We start from the raw sequence: 18633 nt of genomic DNA, 5'->3' as shown, positions 1-18633 counted from the left end.
GTTTCTAAGTTCAAGCCCCGCAACAGGCTCTGTGCTGACGGCTCAGAGCCTGGAGCCTGCTTCGGATTCTGTGTCTCCTCCACTCTCTGCCCCTCCCCTGCTCACGCTCTGTGTCTCTCTGTGTCTCGATAATAAATCTTAAAAAACTAAAAATTAAAAATTAAAATTAAACATTTCTAGATATTTGTTGTAAGATTTGACAAAATTAGGATGGGAGAAAATACAGGATGGGGATGAGACTTTTCATTGGTAATTTTGCATTTATAAATTTATCATAAGCAAAGAAGATCAGGATAAAACATTGGCAAATAAAAGCTAAGAATGATTTAATCTAGTGTTTATTGAGAAATGCCTAAGAATTTGTCACTTAAGTTTATATTTGGATTTTTTCTTAGAAGGGAGCCAGTTTTTGTTTTGTTTTGTTTTGTTTTGTTTTGTTTTGTTTTGTTTTGTTTTTTTGTCCAGTGCTATCTGATCTTTCTCTCCAAGAGACAGTGGAACCTCCTTGATCAGCTGGTCACTTAAGCGCAAGAACACTCTGTCTTATCTGCCAGAATGGTACACGCACACTGCTTTTACCATATTTACATTTAAGTACATTCTCATTCACAATCTCTTAACTCTGTGCTCGCTTTAATCAATAATATTATTTATAAAATAATGTGGACCTAAATAGGGTTAGGGTATTTTTTAAAATATTAAAATAGTACTGTAAAGATATTTTGAACAAATGGTAATGAATAGAATTTAGTTATGTTATTCTAGCCTTATAAAACCATAGTTCATAAAATATTACCTAGGATGCTTTCCTGCCCCCACAGCAGACCTTCCTCTGTCATACCTCATCAGTTTATCTCCTTGGTAGAATTATTTGAAAGGCATTCTGTATACTTTCCAGATAACATGCATCTTCCTAAGCAGATAAATACAAATTCAAAAGTAAGTTGGGGATATTTTTACACATAGATAAACTCTCAGGAAATCAAGGCTGACACACTAAAACTTAAAACCCAGAGGGAGTAACACTACCATTGGGGCAGAGGAAGAGGAAGCAGGTACAGAACTGCAAGAGGCTAAAATGGCAATGTTTTAAAATAACAGAGAAACTTAAGAAATGCTTTTCCTAATGCTTTTCACTCGTTTCTCAGTAACTGGAACTTCCCAAAACTTAAGCTTTAATTTTTCTGTCTCCTAGAATTTCGATCAAATAGGTAATTATTAATTATTTATTAATGTAGATACTGCCTACTCCCCTCCACTACCCACCACCCCCAAACTAATAAACACAAAACAGAGAAGCTAAAGTGATTTAAAGGGAGCTCAAAACTCATACGGAGAAGGTGGATGAGATATCTTTGAGCGCGTAATATGGTTCTGAGCTTCCTCTCCGTTGAGACCTTCAAGAGCTGAGCTGTGTAGTTCTCATTGCCAGAGAAAGTAAAACATGAGAAGTGGGGGTGGCTGTCAGACCTTTCTGGCATTCATCAGTAAGATCTATGTGCCTTATACCCTTTGAACACTAAACTTCATGAATATCTAGTATTTTGAAGAAGAGAGTGTATATTTTCATAACTCTGTAAAATTTAATCATTGTCTCATACTTAGAAGGAAAAGTGCATGATTTCAAAATGGTTTGTGACATGGAGCTGCCTATTAATGGCAGTGAAAGTTTATATTTGCTAAAAAGACTAGTTTTCTAAATAAATAAAATCTAGAGAAGCAATAAATCAAACTCATTCTTTTTACTCATAAAACAGTTTGGAGTATTATTTATATTTTTTTCAGAATATCTAAACTTGATTTAGGATATAGGTTTAAAGGTATTTCTTAGATGAGATCAAATGATAAATACAATGATTCAGTAATTTTCGTGTTTCTTTATGTCAACTACACAGTGATTTTTGCTCACCCAAAAAAAGGCTGTTGTATACTAAATGGCGTATTAACTACAAACACTGGTTTTGTGAAGTTTGGATTTTTTTTAAGAGTAATTTTGTAGTATTTCTTTTTAAATAAGTCAGGGAACAGATGAATGCTTCTTAATATACACATTTTTTCTAAGCATGTCTAACAAAGTTTAAAATTATTCATTACTTTTTATATGTAAATTAAATGGAATCAATTTTATTTAGCTTTAATTTTTCTGTAGTTTGATACAAAATTTGCATTTGGTACTGAAATGATGAAGCAGAGAGATAATGATACTTGATATATGCTTTATATTAGCTACTTATTGACAATATTCTGCCAGGTAACAAAAAAGAAAATTTTCTGCAGATCTAAGCATAAGTAAATTATTTCTTTTCGTTATACTCAGGAATAGTAATCTTTCAGCATATGTAGTATAAAAAAGAAAGAAATGAATCTTAAACCATCTAATATAATTACAATTAAGTAGTTTTGATATATTTGTTACCAAAGTGTTTATATCAATTCATTACATGTATTGTCTTTGAGCTTAACTTTACACAAATAGAGAACTTCTGCTGATTCTGTAACATTGCTAGAGTAATGTTCTTTACATTTGAAATTGGCAAATAAGAAGAATGCCTATATCTCAAAATCTTACTGATGGAGGAAGAATAAAGTACAAATTGAAAAGCTTCCTTTAGTTTTTTAAAATATTTTAATGGCACCAAAGTGCCTTAAAATGTTTCAGGTACAGCCATATTAATTGTGTCCCATTAAAGAGGAGTTCTTTTTTTTATTTTATATATCTGTATAATAATTTAGATATTTCTTCTGTTTCATTGGGATGAGTCATATGACACAGTTGATCCATTAAAAAATTTAGTTTTCAAATCTAGACCTTTTTAAAGCCCTACAAAAGAGAAATAACTGTCTTTAAGGACAGTCTTTTTATATAAAAACACTTCTGCTCATCATTACTGAGCATATGATTGGCAGTGCCAAACCTAGAAAAAATAAGGTAGGAAGAATTTTTTTCATCATTTTTCATCTCTGGGCTCCCTATTCCCTTCTTAGCATTTGGTCTCTGTCTTTTTTTTTTTTTTTCCTTAAGGTTTCCCAGTGTTTTCTCAATGTTGCTGATCTGGAAATAAAGTAGTAAAGTATTAGACAGTTCTTGGTACCCTACTAGGACTATTTGAAGTTTTACAAAGAGAATCGTACAAGAAGCCACTAATTGAAATATACATACATACAGCAAAGAAGAAGAACAGATAGATGAATGGATGGATGGGCGGCTGGATGGGTGGGTGGGTGGATGGATGGATGGATGGATGATGGTAGATTTCAGGCCTCAAAGTCTTTCAACAGGACGTTCACCCAGGACTGACTATACAGGTGATGATCTGTCCTGGTGAGAAGCGGGGGAGAGTCTGTCAAGCAGATTCTACCACTACTTTGCTACTGTGGTTTATCTTGACCAGTAACATGTAGTATTAACTTTCCTTTTTTGTCACATGTCAGACTAGTTTGAAATCAAATGCCTTTTTGTTTGTTTGATTGTTTAAGGGTGAAAGAGCATATTCCTTTTGTGGAACTATCGAATACATGGCACCAGACATTGTTAGAGGGGGAGATTCAGGACATGACAAGGTATGTTCCGTACTTCTTTATATATCTCTATAAAATGTACAGTAAGAATCCTAGTTAATAACTTGAGTACAGTCTCTTCAACAGAGCCCTCTTTCTAGTGTTGTCTTACCTTCATTGTTTTCTCTCCTTTGCTTTGTATACATGAACACATTATGTTATCTAGTGTTTTAGAGGAAAAAGACTGTTGATTATCTCTTCAGTAGAAATAAGCATACTAACAATCCTTGGAGATAGTCAAGGATTCAAGATAGTCTGTTTTCCTAAGCCCTCTAAAAACCTCACTTGCCTTTGTATGTGCAAAACGAAGATTGTAGAAAAAGCATTCTGAGTAGTTTTGTTATAAAATCTATTTTTTCCTGTATTAAAGGGTACAGATTTGTTTAGTCCCATCCTAAGTAACCAATTTTTAGGAAAGAAAACCTTTTAGAACCTCCTAGAATTCCTACATACCTGAGGTCCAGAATAGAGCTAGTCAATAAATACTCTTTCCCATTCATGGAACAGCTTGACAACTTTGAGTTAAATTAAGTGTGACAATATATGCAAAGTGCTTATCAACGTACCTGCCTCCACACTGTTCCTTTTATGATTGCAGTCTGCCTGATCATGTTTCATATGTCATGGTTATGTATTTTCTTTAAAATAGCTCTAGGTTCATAAATTTTGCATCATATCTCTGAAACCTTTGCCCTGAAGTTGGGACACAGAGTTAAAAATTTTAGCATCCAGTTAATATCTCATTGGTATAAGCTTGTGTGTTCAAGAAATTACTGAAATCTTGATTTGCCTAATTATAAAAGAACTAATTTGCAATATATCAAAATTCCTAAATTATATATAATTTGGTATGCTCTCAGTTCAGGTAACTACATTTATAAATTGGTTTCCAATTTAGATTGCTTTTTTTTTTTTTTTAGATCTCCTTTTATTTTGTATTAAGTGTCTTCATGCTTCCCAAAAAAAGGATGGCTCACACAAATGAAGATGTATGTGAATGTTTCTATAAGAGGAATTGATTTATGTGGTTATGAAAACAACCATTTTCGTTTTTGCCCTTTAAGGTCAAGGAATTTCATGATACTTATTGGAGCAGAATAATCAATAAAAATGCTGAATGGGGCGCCTGGGTGGCTCAGTCGGTTAAGCATCTGACTTTGTCTCAGGTCATGGTCTCATGGTTTGGTTCGTGAGATCGAACCCCGCATTGGGTGAGCCTGAGCACCACTCTGGGCTCCGCTCTCCGTCTCCCTCTCTCTCTTCACCTTTTGGGATTCTCTCTCTCTCTCTCTCTGCCCCTAGCTCACTCATGTGCCCTCTCTCTCTCTCTCTCTCTCAAAAACAAATAAATAATGCTGAATGCTCCCTTTTCCCCTCCATCATAAGTGTAAAGATTTTACTTAAAATTTTTAAAATTTATTTTAAATTTACAATTTTTTTTTTAATTAGGGTGCCTGGGTAGCTCATTTAACATGTTTGACTTCAGCTCAGCTCATCATCTCACGGTTCACAGGTTCGAGACCTGCATCGGGCTCTGTACTGACAGTGCAGAGCCTGCTTGGGATTCTCTGTCTCCCTCTCTCTCTGCTCTGTTCCACTCACTCTCTCTCTCTCAAAATAAACTTTAAAAAAAGTTAAAAAATAAATAGAAATTTAAAAAAAATTAACCAAACTGAAACTATTACTTAATGAGTTAGGAAATAATGAAAACACTTTTAGCCCCTTAATTGACTTTACTATGTTTACATTCTTTTGTGAGGATACCTCGATATTTGTCCTCTAAATGTCTTTCGTGCAAGTGCTTAATTTCATACTCCTTACACAGAAAGTTATATACAAAACCTTTTGGTTAAAATATTTTCCAAATATATAGCTTTATTTTGTTCATTTTGTCTTATGAAATATATATTCATATTCTATAAAATGACGTTGTTTTATAGGCAGTTGACTGGTGGAGTTTAGGTGTTCTAATGTATGAGTTACTAACTGGAGCGTCTCCTTTCACTGTTGATGGAGAGAAGAATTCCCAAGCTGAGATATCTAGGTAAGACTTAACAAAATAAAATAAATATATTGTTTTATCAAAGGAACTTAACCAAATTTCTGCAATTATAGGCTGATAGAAAAGATAATGTTTTTAATGAAGATAGACAAAATAACGTTCGTGGTAAATTTTCATTTATATTCACATAGAATGTAGATACATAGCCTTTATATTTCTCTATATTTTATGTGCCCAGTTAGATCTTAAGTCTCATAAGGATAGTGTCAAAATTTTTGTGTGCTCCAAAGCACTTAGCATATTGTCTTAACCTAGTACATCATATATTGAGAACTGTATTTGTTGGGTACTTTTTTCCCATTGTATACTGAATGTAATTTCTTTGCAAATAAAGAAACAGTAGTGATCTCTTCAACTCCTGGCTACATACTCTCAGTAGAAACAAATACCATAAAACCACCCTCTTATAGGTTATCATAGCATTATTCTATTCTTTTCCGTCATAGCAGTTATCGCAATTGCAGTGTTACATTTTTGTTCATAGTTATTTGATTAATGTCTGTCTGTCCCACTAGATTGTAAGCTCTGTGAGAGCAAGGGGCATGTCTGGCTTTGATCTTCAGCGTTGTATGCTCACGTGCTAGCACAGTGCTTACTATGCAGAATTCAATAAATATTTTTGGAATGAAATGAGTTAATGAACAAATAAACGAACAGTGATAAAACTTTATACTAATTACTAGTTATGTTTTTGTCCTGTTTTTACTTGAATTTTATAACTTTGAGAACAGATTTGACATTAAAAATTAAAAATTGAGACTTCCACTCCTTACCAAGATGGAATAACAGGGACCCGGATTTACTTTCCTGCCTGAAACAGTTTTTAAAATGGGCAAAATGTATGCAACAGCAATATTGAAGACATTGAACATCTAGCAATGAAGGACAGTGAACACAGTGACGGAAAATAAACGAGGTGAGCGCTATGATTGCCCAGCTTACTGCCTTGAGAGAGTATCTAGGCTGCAGCACAGGGAGGGGAAACCCAGGCAGAGTTGAGGAGATGGAAGTGAGAGTCCAGGAAGACCAGGCAGCTAGAGTTTGCAGGGCAGAGTCCAGAGAGAAGTCCAGAGATTTGCAGAAGGTACCCCAAAAGTATTCAGCGAAGTATGGATAAACACACATGTGTTTGGGAGCTACTCAGTATAGTTAAGATGTGATCTCTCTCTGAACTGATCTGTAGATTGAACACAATCCCAATCCCAGCAGGCTTTTTTTTTTTCTTACAGAAATTGACAACCTAAAATGCATAGAGATATGTGGAGGACCTAGAATAGCCACATCACCTTTGAAAAAGTAGACCAAAGTTGATTTCAAGGTTTGCAGGCTACAGTAATTAAGACACTGTGGTGTTCATATTAAGATAGACAAATCATCGGTAAAATACAAAGCCCAGACATGGAATCACAGAAATATAGGCAACTGATTTTTTTTTTTTTAACAAAGGCACAACGTCAATTTAGCGGAAAAAAGATAGTCCCTTCAACAGATGCTAGAACCATTGGCTATCATATGGGGAAAAATTAACTTGAATAAATACTTTGCACTGTATAGAAAAATTCACTAAAAATAGATCACAGACCTAAACGTAAAACCTAAAACTACAAAATTTCTGGAAGAAAACAAATGAAAATCTTTGTGATTTTGGGTTAGGCAAAGATTTCTTAGGACACCAAAAGTGTAATCAATCAAAGAAAACACTGATAAATAGGGCTTCCTCAAAATTAAGTACATGCGTGCATGAGCTTTTCAAAAGAAACTAAGAGAATGGAAAGACAAACCCCAGACTGGGAGAAAATTACAAATCCTGGATATGATAAAGGACTGGCTTCCAGAATACATAAATAACTCTCAAAACTCAAGGGGGAAAAAAAAAAAACCTGTTTTGAAAAATGGGCAAAAGAGTTTAACAGTTCACCAGAGAAGATCTATGAGTGGTAACTAAGCACGTGAAAAGATGACCAACATCATTAGTCTTTAGGGAAATGCAAACTAAACCACAGTGAGATACCACTGTGTAGTCACTAGAATGGCTACAAATAGAGAGTGAGACTGTATCAGGGTTCTCCAGAGGAACAAAACCAATAGGGTGTGTGTGTGTGTGTGTGTGTGTGTGTGTGTGTGTGTGCACGCAAGTATGTATAAAAGGAGACATATTATGTGGAATCGGCTTGCAAGATTATAGAGGCTGAGGAGTCCCATGATCTGCCATCTGCAAGCCGGAGACCCAGGAGAGCCAGGCCTGAGAACGAGAGGAATCCATGGTGTAAAACCCAGTCCAGTGGCAGAAGACCAGTGACCGGTGTCAAGCGGGCAGGCAGCAAGGGGGACTGAATCCTCCCTTCCTCTGCTTTTTGTTTCTACTCAGACCTTTAAGGGATTCATTGCTGCCCATCCACACTGAGGAGAGGATTCTGCTTTACTGGAATCCCCCAGTTCAGATGCCGATGATCTCATTTAGAAACACCCTCACAGACATGCCCAGAAAGTTTAATTTGGGCAACCTGTAGCCCGGTCAAATGACACTTCAGATTAACCATCACATGTCCCCCTCTCGTCAGTTTGGCAGCCATGCACATCTCCTCAAACTGTCTTCGTCTCCATAAAGGCAATAACAAGGTCCTAATTCCACCTAACGTGATACAGTTATCCCTCATACAACCAAAACCCACTAACCCCTTACATACAACCCCTAAGTGATATTCTCCCTTCTTGAAATCCCATAACTTAGATACTGTGAAAAAAATTAACAATACTTAAATACCATGACATAAAGTCAGTACATCTTATCTTACATGATAAAGGAATAAGAAAGGGAAGAAAACAAAGACATATCTGTAACAAATATATACATTTAAATTATTTATGCACACGTACAACCACACAGATATATTCATAACTAAATGAGGAAATACAATAATCACAGTCCTCATTTCTGTAACTGGTTATGGAGTCATAGCTGGTGTTTATAACTACCTGCTTCTACTACCTGCTCTGTATTCTCTTTGCCTTCAGCACCTTCTGAGGTGATCCAAACAGTCCTTCCTGAAGAATCTGGGCTTTTAGTAGTTCTACCTAGATTGGGTTATTGTAGTTTTCAATTGACCTTAATCACAGAACATGGTAATACTAACATACCCTAAGAGATCTCCTGCATTTCAGACACTCTTCTTTACTTTCCCTGGGGAGTAGTAGTCCACAATTTCCTCCTTGGTAGCAAGGATCATTCACCACAACCAGCACAGAACTCCCTCCGATTGCTTCAGAGGCTTTAGGAGCCCAAAGTGGCTGGGTGGCTGTCTGAATTTCCAGCTCAGTGGAATCATTATGTGTCTCTTGGTGGAAGCATTCCTTTTCCTAGAACTAAGACCTCTCGACTAGCAGAGCATAAAGTCATGGGAACAGGAAGCACACACTTGGCTAGTGAATCACTTGGGGGGGAATAGTGAGGGGTGCCATTCCCAGTTCTACCCCATCATTTCTGGACCCATGAATCCTGGTGTGGGATAAAAGGCACAATATATTGGATGTTGATTCAGAGCATTGACAGTCTTCTGGAGAACCTTGCCAGATTCCTGCAACATATTGCCACCTAGCTCACACTGTAACTGTGTCTTCAAAAGGCCATTCCACTGTCCTGTCAAGCCATCTGCTCCAAGATAGTGGAGAACTTGGTAAGACCAGTGAATTCCATGAGCATGGGCCCACTGCTGCACTTCTTTTGCTGTGCGGTGAGTTACTTGATTAGAAGCAACACTGTGTAGAATACCATGACAGCGCATAAGGCATTTTGTAAGTTCACAGATGGTAGTTTTGGCAGAAGCAGCTCATCGGGAAAAGCAAATCCACATCCAGAGTGTCTGTTCTATTTAGAATGAAACATTGCCCCTTCCGTAATGGAAGTAGTCCCATGTAATCAACCTGCCACCACGTAACTGGTTGAGCACCCTGGGAATTGGTGCCATCTTGGACAATCAGTGTTGGTGCAGATTGGGCACTCAGCAGTAGCCGTAGCCGGGTCAGCCTTGGTGAGTAGAAGTCCACATTGCTGGGCCCACATATAACCTTCCCTACCACCATGGCCACTTTGTTCATGGCCCACTGCATGATGACAGGGTTGACTGGAGAAAGAGACTGACTGCTGTCTACACAACAGATCACCCTATCCACTTCATTATTAAAATCCTCCCTGCTGAGGCTACCCTCTGGTGAGCATTCCCATAGGACACAGATATCGTCACATTTTTTCCTCCCCATTCAGAGAGGTCTATCCACATGCCTCTTCCCCAGATATCTTGGTCAACCAGATTTCCTTGTCCTCAGTATTCCAATCTTGTTTCTTCCAAGTCCCTGACCATCAGCCAAACCATTGGCCACTGCCCATCAATCAATATAAAGTTGGATGTCCAGCCATTTCTCCTCCCACACAAAATGAACATCCGGGTACACTGCCCGCGCTCTTCCTACTGGGAGGATCTCCCTTCAGCATGTCCTTCGGGGGTGTGTAGCACTGCAGCCGGCCCTCTCAGGCGGTGCCTTCATGTCATGCAGAACAGTCTGTAAACGAGACCTTGAGTCTTCTCTTCCTCTGTCAGCTGTCCTAGGGAACAACCCATGAGGCCAGAGATGCAGGCTGAGAGGAAGAAGGCATCGTAGCAGGAGTGGGGACTGGGCATTTGGGCCACTTTTTCATGTCACTTCCTGTGCCTCCGCGGCCTGCTCAGGCCCCATCTGGTGCATACTGCTTCCATTTGATGATGGAGGGCTGCAGTGCACACCCAACTTTATGGCTTGATGGATCAGATAACACCCGATTAGTGATGGGCGTTTCAGGTCTCAGTGGAACTTGGAGGGCCATAGTTAAGTGTTCAGTGTCTGTTAAGGCCCAGTAGCAGACCAAGAGCTGTTTCTCAAAACGGGAGTAGTTTTCTGCAGAAGATGGCAGGGTTTTGCTCCAACATCCTAAGACTTTGTGCTGCAATTCACTGATAGGGGCCAGAGGCTCTGAACACATCTGTATCTACCACTGACACATCAAGGACTACTGAATCTGCTGGAACATATGGCCCAAGTGGCAAAGCAGCTTGAACAGCAGCCTGGACCTGTTGTAGAGCCGTCTCTTGTTCTAGGCCCCCCTCAACAGCAGCTTTTCAGGTCATTTGGTAAACAGGCGGGAGCCATACTCCCAAATGAGGAATATGTTATCTCCAAAATCCAAAGAGGCCCACTAGGGATTGTGCATCTTTTTTGGTTGTAGGATGGGTTAGATGCAACAACTTCTCCTTCACCTTGGAAATGGTATCTGATGCACTCCACACCACTAGACCCCTAGAAATCACTAAAGTAGAAGGCCTCTGAATTTTAGTTAGATTTATTTTCCACTCTCTTGCCAATCAGTCTAGAGTAGTGGCTACTTCTTGCTCACCAGGTTCAGTGAGCATAAGGTCATCAATGTAACAGATCAGTGTGTATCTTATAGAAGAGAAAGGCAATCAAGAGTCTTATGAACTAAATTATGACATCAGGCTGGAGAGTTGATACACCCCTGAGGTAGGACAGGGAGGGTATATTGCTGGCCTTGCCAGCTGAAAGAAACTCCTTTTGTTGGGCCTTATGGACAGTGGTGGGGAAAGGACATATGCCAGATCAGTAGCTGCGTACCAGCTGTGTGTTAATTTGCTCAAGCAATGCAACCACATTCGGGTACAGCACTGCAGTTGAAGTCACCACCTGGTTAAATTTACGATACTCCAGTGTCGTCTCCAAGATCCATCTGTCTTCTGTACAGGCCAAATCGGTGAGAAGATGGGTGGGAATCACCACTCCTACATCTTTCAAGTCTCTGATGGTGGCACTAATTTCTGCAGTCCCCTAGAAATGTGATATTGCTTTTGGTTTTACTATTTTTCTAGGTAGAGTCAGTTCTAATGGCTTCCATTTTGCCTTTCCCACTATAATTGCCTTCACTCCACAGGTCAGGGAACTAATATGGGATTGTGCCAGCTGCTAAATATGTCTCTTCCAAATATGCATTCTGGAACTGGGAAAATAACCACAGGATGGTGTCCAGGACCCACTGAAGCCATCATGAGATGGAGCTGGAACTCCATTGGTCACCTGATCTCCATAAGTCCCTACTCTTTTTTTTTTTTTCGTTTTATCATAGAGAGAGAATGCACACACGTGCATGAATGGTGGGGAGGGGCAGAGGGAGAGAGAGAGTCTTAAGTAGGCTCTATAATGAGCATGGAGTCTGATGGGGGGCCCCATCCCACGATCCTGGGGTAATGACCCGAGCCAAAATCAAGAGTTGGATGCTCAAAACAACTGAACCACCCAGGCACCCCATAAGTTTTTTGTTTGTTTTAATTTGCTTGGTGGGAACTTTTTTTTTTCAATTAGGCTTTATGCCACTACGGAGCCCAATACGGGGCTTGAACTCACGACTGCATAAGCCCCTACTCTGATTGGTGGGCACAGGGATCTCTTGGAATTAGTGCCAGTTCAGAGCCAGAGTCCAGTAGGCCCCAGAAGTCTGGTTATTTCCTTCTCACCAATGTACAGTTCCTCCATTAAAAAGCTGTGGGCCCCTTTGGGGAAGGCTGGGAGAAAGAGTAACAGTATAAATTTTCAGGGTCCTTCCTTAAGGTGACTCATCTTTCCCTTCATTCAAGAGGTTCTGGGGGATATAAACTGGCTCAAATGTGGGAATTCATTGAGGGCCAGTTGATTGGGGAAGGGCAGTAGAGATGACAAAGGGACACCAGGAAACTTTGGAGGGTGATTGGCTATCTATGTCACTTACTTTGTGGCAATGATTTCACAAGTGTATACATATGTCAGAACTTACCAAAGGGCACACTCTTTATGTCAGAAGCTTATTGTACATCACCGTTATTTTAGTAAAACTTAAATTTTTCTTAACATGCTTATTACAGGACAGATTAGGTAGGAAATTATTTCTCACTGTTCCAATTTGTTTAATACTGAAGTGAAGTGATCAGTAATATTTCTTGTTAAAATCATAGTTAAAGTCATGCCTGTTATTAAAATTTTAAAATATTACTATGCTTATTTTAAATGGTCCTTTTGACAGTCTGAAAATGCCTCAGGATTATAGGAAACCTTGGTCATGGTCTTGAGAATTTGGGTTCCTTTGCAAGGTCATACCTGTCATGGTGACAGGTGCAAAGCTAGCCTTAATCTGATGATATTAAATAGTATCTCCTCTGACTGATTCCCCACTTTATGATTCCACATCCACAAGCAGTCTCCTTTTTCCAGTTTTCCTTTCCTCCACAGGTCTGCGTGCAGAGAGGTATATTGCTGCTTATGATGGCAGGAATGTTATGAGCCATGTGATACTCAAATTTAAATTGATTTTATTGCCTTTAGGTCAATCATTTGACATTCTGGTTTTAGAAAGAGAAAGAGCCTGAATCAGAGTGTCTAAATTCTTAAAACTAGAAAATATTTTTCAAGAACTTAGATAACATTCTTTCCCTTTAATCAGTTATCCATTTGGTCATGTTATTAATAATTTTTTTTAAAGCTTAGTGTTGACCCGTGATTTCGTGGTTTGGGGGTTTTTGTTGTTGTTACTGAAATTTATAAACTGTGTCATCATTCAGTTATCCTAAACTACATTTTCCTTTCAAAGTAATCATTCTGATTGTCTTCCTGGTATAAAGTCTTTCATAGTATGTTCTTTTAAAAATATGCACCATTCAGTATATATACAATGGGATATTACTCAGCTGTAAAAGAGGATGATATTTTTGCCATTTGCAACAACATGGATGGACCTAGAGAGTATTATGTTATGTGAAGTAAGTCAAAGAAAGACAAATACCATATAATTTCGTTTATACATGGAATCTAAAAAAGCCAAACAAACTAGCAAACAAAAAATGCAGGAACAGACCCATAAATACAGAAAACAAACTGATGGTTGCCAGAGGGGAGGAGATAAGTGGCGGAGTGGGGGGGGGTGCAAAATGGGTGAAGGGGGGAGGAGATAATAGACTTCGAGTATGGAAAGAATAAGTCCCAGGGATAAAAAAACACAGCATAGGGAATAAGTAAATGGTAGTATAATAGTGTTGTAGTAATAGTGATAGTGTAATAATGTAATAATGTATGTAGGTAGCTATACTTGTGGTGAGCAGAGAATAACATACAGTCTTGTCACTACGCTGGACACCTGAAACTAACATAACATTTGGTGTCAACTTGACTTCAATTAAAAAAAAACACATAAATTTAAAAAGTGGAAAAAAATGTACCATTCAAATAAATATATCATTATCTTGTCCCCTGTATTAATTAGCCAAGGACTTTCTTCATCATTGAACCCTTCCATTCCTGAATTTTTGTGATCTTCCCTGAATGCCGTATACTTTCTAGAGCTTTGACTTGAGGTGCTTCAAAAGAACATCTTATCCAAGTTATCTACCTGCTCTTGTCTAGACATAGCCTAAAATGAGAGCAGGCATGTTTTTCTGGTATGTCAAATTTCAAAATGTAATAAGAATGAGAGGGGTCACCTGGGTGATTCAAGTTGGTTCAGTGTCCAACTCTTGATGTCGGTTCAAGGTCATGATCTCACGGTGTGTGGGATCATGCCCTGTGTTGGGCTCTGCACTGACAGCGTGCAGCCTGCTTGAGATTCTCTCCCTCTCTTTCTGCCCCCTCCCCTGCGTGCACTTGCACATGCCTGTACCCCCCCCCCCAAGTAGATTTTTAAAAAAGAAGAAGAAGAATGATAGGAAAAGTTTCTCCCTGATATAAGAGTCCCTTCAACAGGGTCCTGTAGTCCTCTGCCTTCTGTCTGAACGCCATCCATGAGCAGTGAGCACAGTTGTATAAGGTATTTTCAAGAAAGCCCCTTCCATTAATGAACAACTTTGTATAAAATCCTGCCCCCTTAACGTAAGTTGCAATAAGCTTCCTCTAACCTCTGCCCATCAATCCTGGTTCTGTCCTCTAAAGAACATAGACTAGTTGGGGCACCTGGGTGGCTTAGTAGGTTAGGCTTCTGACTCTTGGTTTCAGCGCAGGTCACGATCTTGCTGTTTTGTGGGTTCAAGCCCTGCATCGGGCTCTGAGCTGGCAACACAGAGCCTGCTTGGGATTCTCTCTCTCTGCCCCTTCCCCACTTGCACTGTCTCTGTCTCTCTCAAAAATAAATAAATAAGCTTCAAAAAAATTTAAAGAACATAGAGTAGTTCTGTTGTTTCTTCCTGACGTCGCTTTAGGGAAGTGAAGATAGTTTTATCTAGGATAAACCTTTCATTAGCTTTTCTGAGTCCATGTCTTATTTTTAGTTCATGTATGTGGCGTGTGCTTTCCATGTGTGTCTCCCACTAGCCTTTATTCCCCTTCTGTGTAGAACTTCTCCTGGGCTCTGTGGGGAGGGATCCACCCGATCACAGTATCTCCATCAGTTCTGTCTTCGCCTCCTCTTTACTTGACTGGGGCTTTGTTACCCATGGTAGTTGAATCCTGTGTCCTCACCTGAGAATCGGGACATACAGGTTCTATTTGCACTTCTTCCGTCATCTCTGACAGGGGTGTTTCTTTGCCTCAATTTCTCTGACTCTGAAATGTAGAAAATATTTGCCATGAGATGTTTATTTGGCATTTCATTATCTGTTTTATTTGGCTTTATTAGTGTGTTTCGTTGTATATAGCATAGTGTTCTATAAATTCAGGTGTAAGTGTTATCAAAATAATACTCAACAGAGCTCTTGCTGTACCTTTTAGGTCAGGAGGTTAGCAGACTACAACCCACAGGCCAGATCCATCCTGCTGCCTGTTCTCTTGTGGCCTGGGAGCTGGTTTTTGCATTCTTAAATGGTTGAAAAAGTCAAAAGATGAACGATATTTTGTGCCATGTGAATATTCTATGAAATTTTGAGTTTCACTGTCCATTAGTAACATTTTATTAGAACCCAGCTGGGCTCCTTGATTGGGGTATCCCCTCTGGCTGCTTTGGGGGCCACTGCAGCAGATATGAATATTTGGCCCAGAGACTATGTAGCTTACAAAGCCTGAAGTATTTATTGTCTGGCCTTCCACTTGTTATCCGTCATCCATTGCCCAGTGAGAAACTGCCTGAAAACTCAGTGGCTTAGAACAACATACATTAACTCTCTCAGAGTTCCTGGGGATGAGGAATCTGGGCACAGCTCAGCCAGTCCCTCCACTTCCAGGTCACTCACAGGCTGCAAAGTGCTGGGCTGTCGTTGTCTCCAGGCCCACCTGGGAGACGATCTGCTTCCAAGCACGTGTGCTTGTCAGCAGGATTGAGTTCCTCGCGGTTGTTGCATTGAGGGCCTCCGGTCCTGGCTGGCTGTGGGCCAAAGACCACCCTCAGTTCCTTGCCACCTCGGCCTATCTAACATGGCCGTTTGCTTCCTCATGGCATGCAAACCGGGAAGGAACGGGAAGCGTCTCCCAGGTGGCTGGACTGTTTTGTAACCTAATCATGAAAGCGGTATCCTGTCACCTTTACTGATAGTATTGTTTATGAGCAAGTTACCAGGTCCCACGCACATCTGAAGGGAGGGGATGACCCAAGGAGATTGCTGTGAATATAAGGAGACCACGATCATTGGAGACCATCTTAGAAGTCTGCGTGCCATGGGCCCTTACAAAATGTTTGCTGACCTCTGCCTTAGGTGATTAATTTCTTATTTGTCCTCCGAAAGATTGTCTGTCTTTAGGGAATTACGTTGATTTTGTGTGGCCTTATTATAGTCTTCTAAAACAAAATTAAGATAGTAGTTTTCTTGTATTCTTTTATGCATGCTGATTAGTCAGTAACACCTTGAATTAGTTCATTTGTATTTTTTTAAATGTTCTGTTTACGAATGTCTTGCTTTTAGAGTTACACATAGAATAACTTTGGCAAGCATTATTATTTCTTGCCCTGTTTTAAGAGATCATTTTTTTCCCCCATGGCTTCCGTGTCTCTCTCACATTTTCATGATAAAATCCTTTATCGGCGTATTTTATAAAGGCTTCTTGATTCCCAGTGTGCTGCTCATTTTTTTCTTCTCTTCTTCATTTTCTGTATTTTTGTACCCAGTAGCAGCATCTGTGTTTCTTGAGGTGGTTTTGACTAGCCCCCCCCCCCCCCCCAAATCCGATGACGTGTGTCACAATAGCGATTCATCTACATGTTCTTCTCTGTGACACAATTGCAGCAGCTGGAGGGCAGAGTCCAGTGCTGGGAGGCTGCAGCTGGGAGAGGAATGGGATGGACATGACCCTGCCCTCAGCTTTCTGTCTTAACTGCCTTACGTCGTCCTTCAGCTCGGCTTACTCCTGCTGCCCTTGCATGACGTGTGGGGATAGAGTTGAATCCTGCTGTATCATGAACTTGTCCTCTGAAGCACTCACTCTCTAGGGCACTGGAGGGCTTAGAGCCCTGAACAGAACATAGGAAGAATCCTTCCAACTGTGGGAAGGACCCGCCAGAGGCGCTATTAGAATGGTTACTGTAGTCTGTCAGTGCTCCCCCTGAGACCTGGCCTTGGGTTGTTCCCGGTGAGGCTCTGTGGAGGTACTTATCACCACCTCTCATTACCACCCAGTCGGCTCTCCACTGGTCCCATCCACCTGAAGTCTGAAAGGTCAGCCTCATCCGTACTGGGAGAGGCTGTGGAGGTGGCCTTCTGCCTTTGTGACTCATTTGGTTCAGTTTCTGGAGTAATCTTACTGTTCCTTAGGTGCTCATGGTTCTCCAGCACCTCCCGGGAGGGGCCTCAAACCTTTCGGGTGATACTCTTGGCTCTGTACTGGCTCTTTTCTCTGACCTTGGCTCTTTTCCCTTTAGCAATCTCTTTGAAATTCTTTGCATTTCACTCTGTTCTTTACTTGAAATACTGCTTTTAGTTTACTGTCCCTTGCAGCCACTTGGTCCTACATCACCAAGGTGTGGTTCTCCACCTTCTCGCATCCCTTTCATCCTGCCCATTAAGGAAAGGTGCTCCAGCAGAGATAATGGAGTGGGTGAAGTAAAAGCTTCGTGAGCATCGTCCGGGTCACAGAAAAGGGAGAAAGGAAGAGGGACAGGGATGAGGTCTGCCAACAAAAACCAGAGTCAGTGTAGTGGGGTCCCAGCTTTAGCCTAAATCTGCACCCACCCCGTGATTAAGACACATTCAGGCATGTCTGATAAAGCCGTCTGGTAGACCCACTAAGTGCACGAGAGTGCAAGGAGGAGGAGCCCAGGCAGATCAGCTCGGTCCTCAGAGGCCTTGGCCCTGGGGGGGGGGGGGGGGAGGTTGGCAAGTCTAGGTTGTATCCATCACTTTTAGGGAGAAGATGCTATACGTTGAAAAGAAAAAGAAAGCTCTCTTACCAAAATCTTTACAAGATCGTGCATACATCTTTACGTCCTCAAACCTCACGGGGAACAGAAATGTTCTCTCTTCTGCACCAGAAGCCATGGCAGGAGTGAGCACCCCTCAGGTGGCTTGTGAGGCAAGAGAAAGAAAGGAGATGCTTTATGTGAGAGTGAAGAAGAGTATTTATAGCTCACTTAAGACATGCCCTGGGGGCTCCCAGGGATTACTGGCTGAGATTTTGAGTAGAGTCCCGGATTTTGCAGGAGTTGGTAAAGAATCTCATTTTTTTTAAAAAAAAAAATTTTTTTTTTCAACGTTTATTTATTTTTGGGACAGAGAGACACAGAGCATGAACGGGGGAGGGGCAGAAGAGAGGGAGACACAGAATCGGAAACAGGCTCCAGGCTCCGAGCCATCAGCCCAGAGCCTGACGCGGGGCTCGAACTCACGGACCGCGAGATCGTGACCTGGCTGAAGTCGGACGCTTAACCGACTGCACCACCCAGGCGCCCCAAGAATCTCATTTTATTATTCTTACTGGCAATGTCTAAAGAAAGACGGGGTAGGTGGATCAAGGAAGGATTTGGTAACAGCCAAAGGGAAGTGTCCCCTCTGGCAGCCAGTGTCTGAGAGCAGGAACAGTCCTGGAGTAGCCCC

General features: G+C 40.5%; 1 protein-coding gene across 8 annotated transcripts in view; it reads left to right on the top strand.

The window, feature by feature from the left end:
- RPS6KA5 (ribosomal protein S6 kinase A5) overlaps window positions 1-18633 on the top strand; it is a 177230-nt gene that overhangs the window by 124553 nt on the left and 34044 nt on the right. For 6 of the 8 annotated variants that reach the window (XM_030319783.2, XM_030319779.2, XM_030319781.1 and 3 more), the window contains 2 exons: window positions 3478-3561; window positions 5499-5602. In XM_030319783.2, coding sequence (XP_030175643.1) covers window positions 3478-3561; window positions 5499-5602 — 188 coding nt within the window. Of the gene's footprint in view, window positions 1-1294; window positions 1299-3477; window positions 3562-5498; window positions 5603-6369; window positions 6537-18633 lie in introns of those variants that run through there. The other 2 variants (XM_030319785.1, XM_030319788.1) reach the window with 2 other exon arrangements.

The sequence above is a fragment of the Lynx canadensis genome, chromosome B3 (assembly GCF_007474595.2).
Source record: "Lynx canadensis isolate LIC74 chromosome B3, mLynCan4.pri.v2, whole genome shotgun sequence".
NCBI lineage: Eukaryota > Metazoa > Chordata > Mammalia > Carnivora > Felidae > Lynx > Lynx canadensis.
The sequence above is the reverse complement of the archived record's forward strand: the minus strand, read 5'-3'. Positions and strand labels throughout refer to the sequence as shown.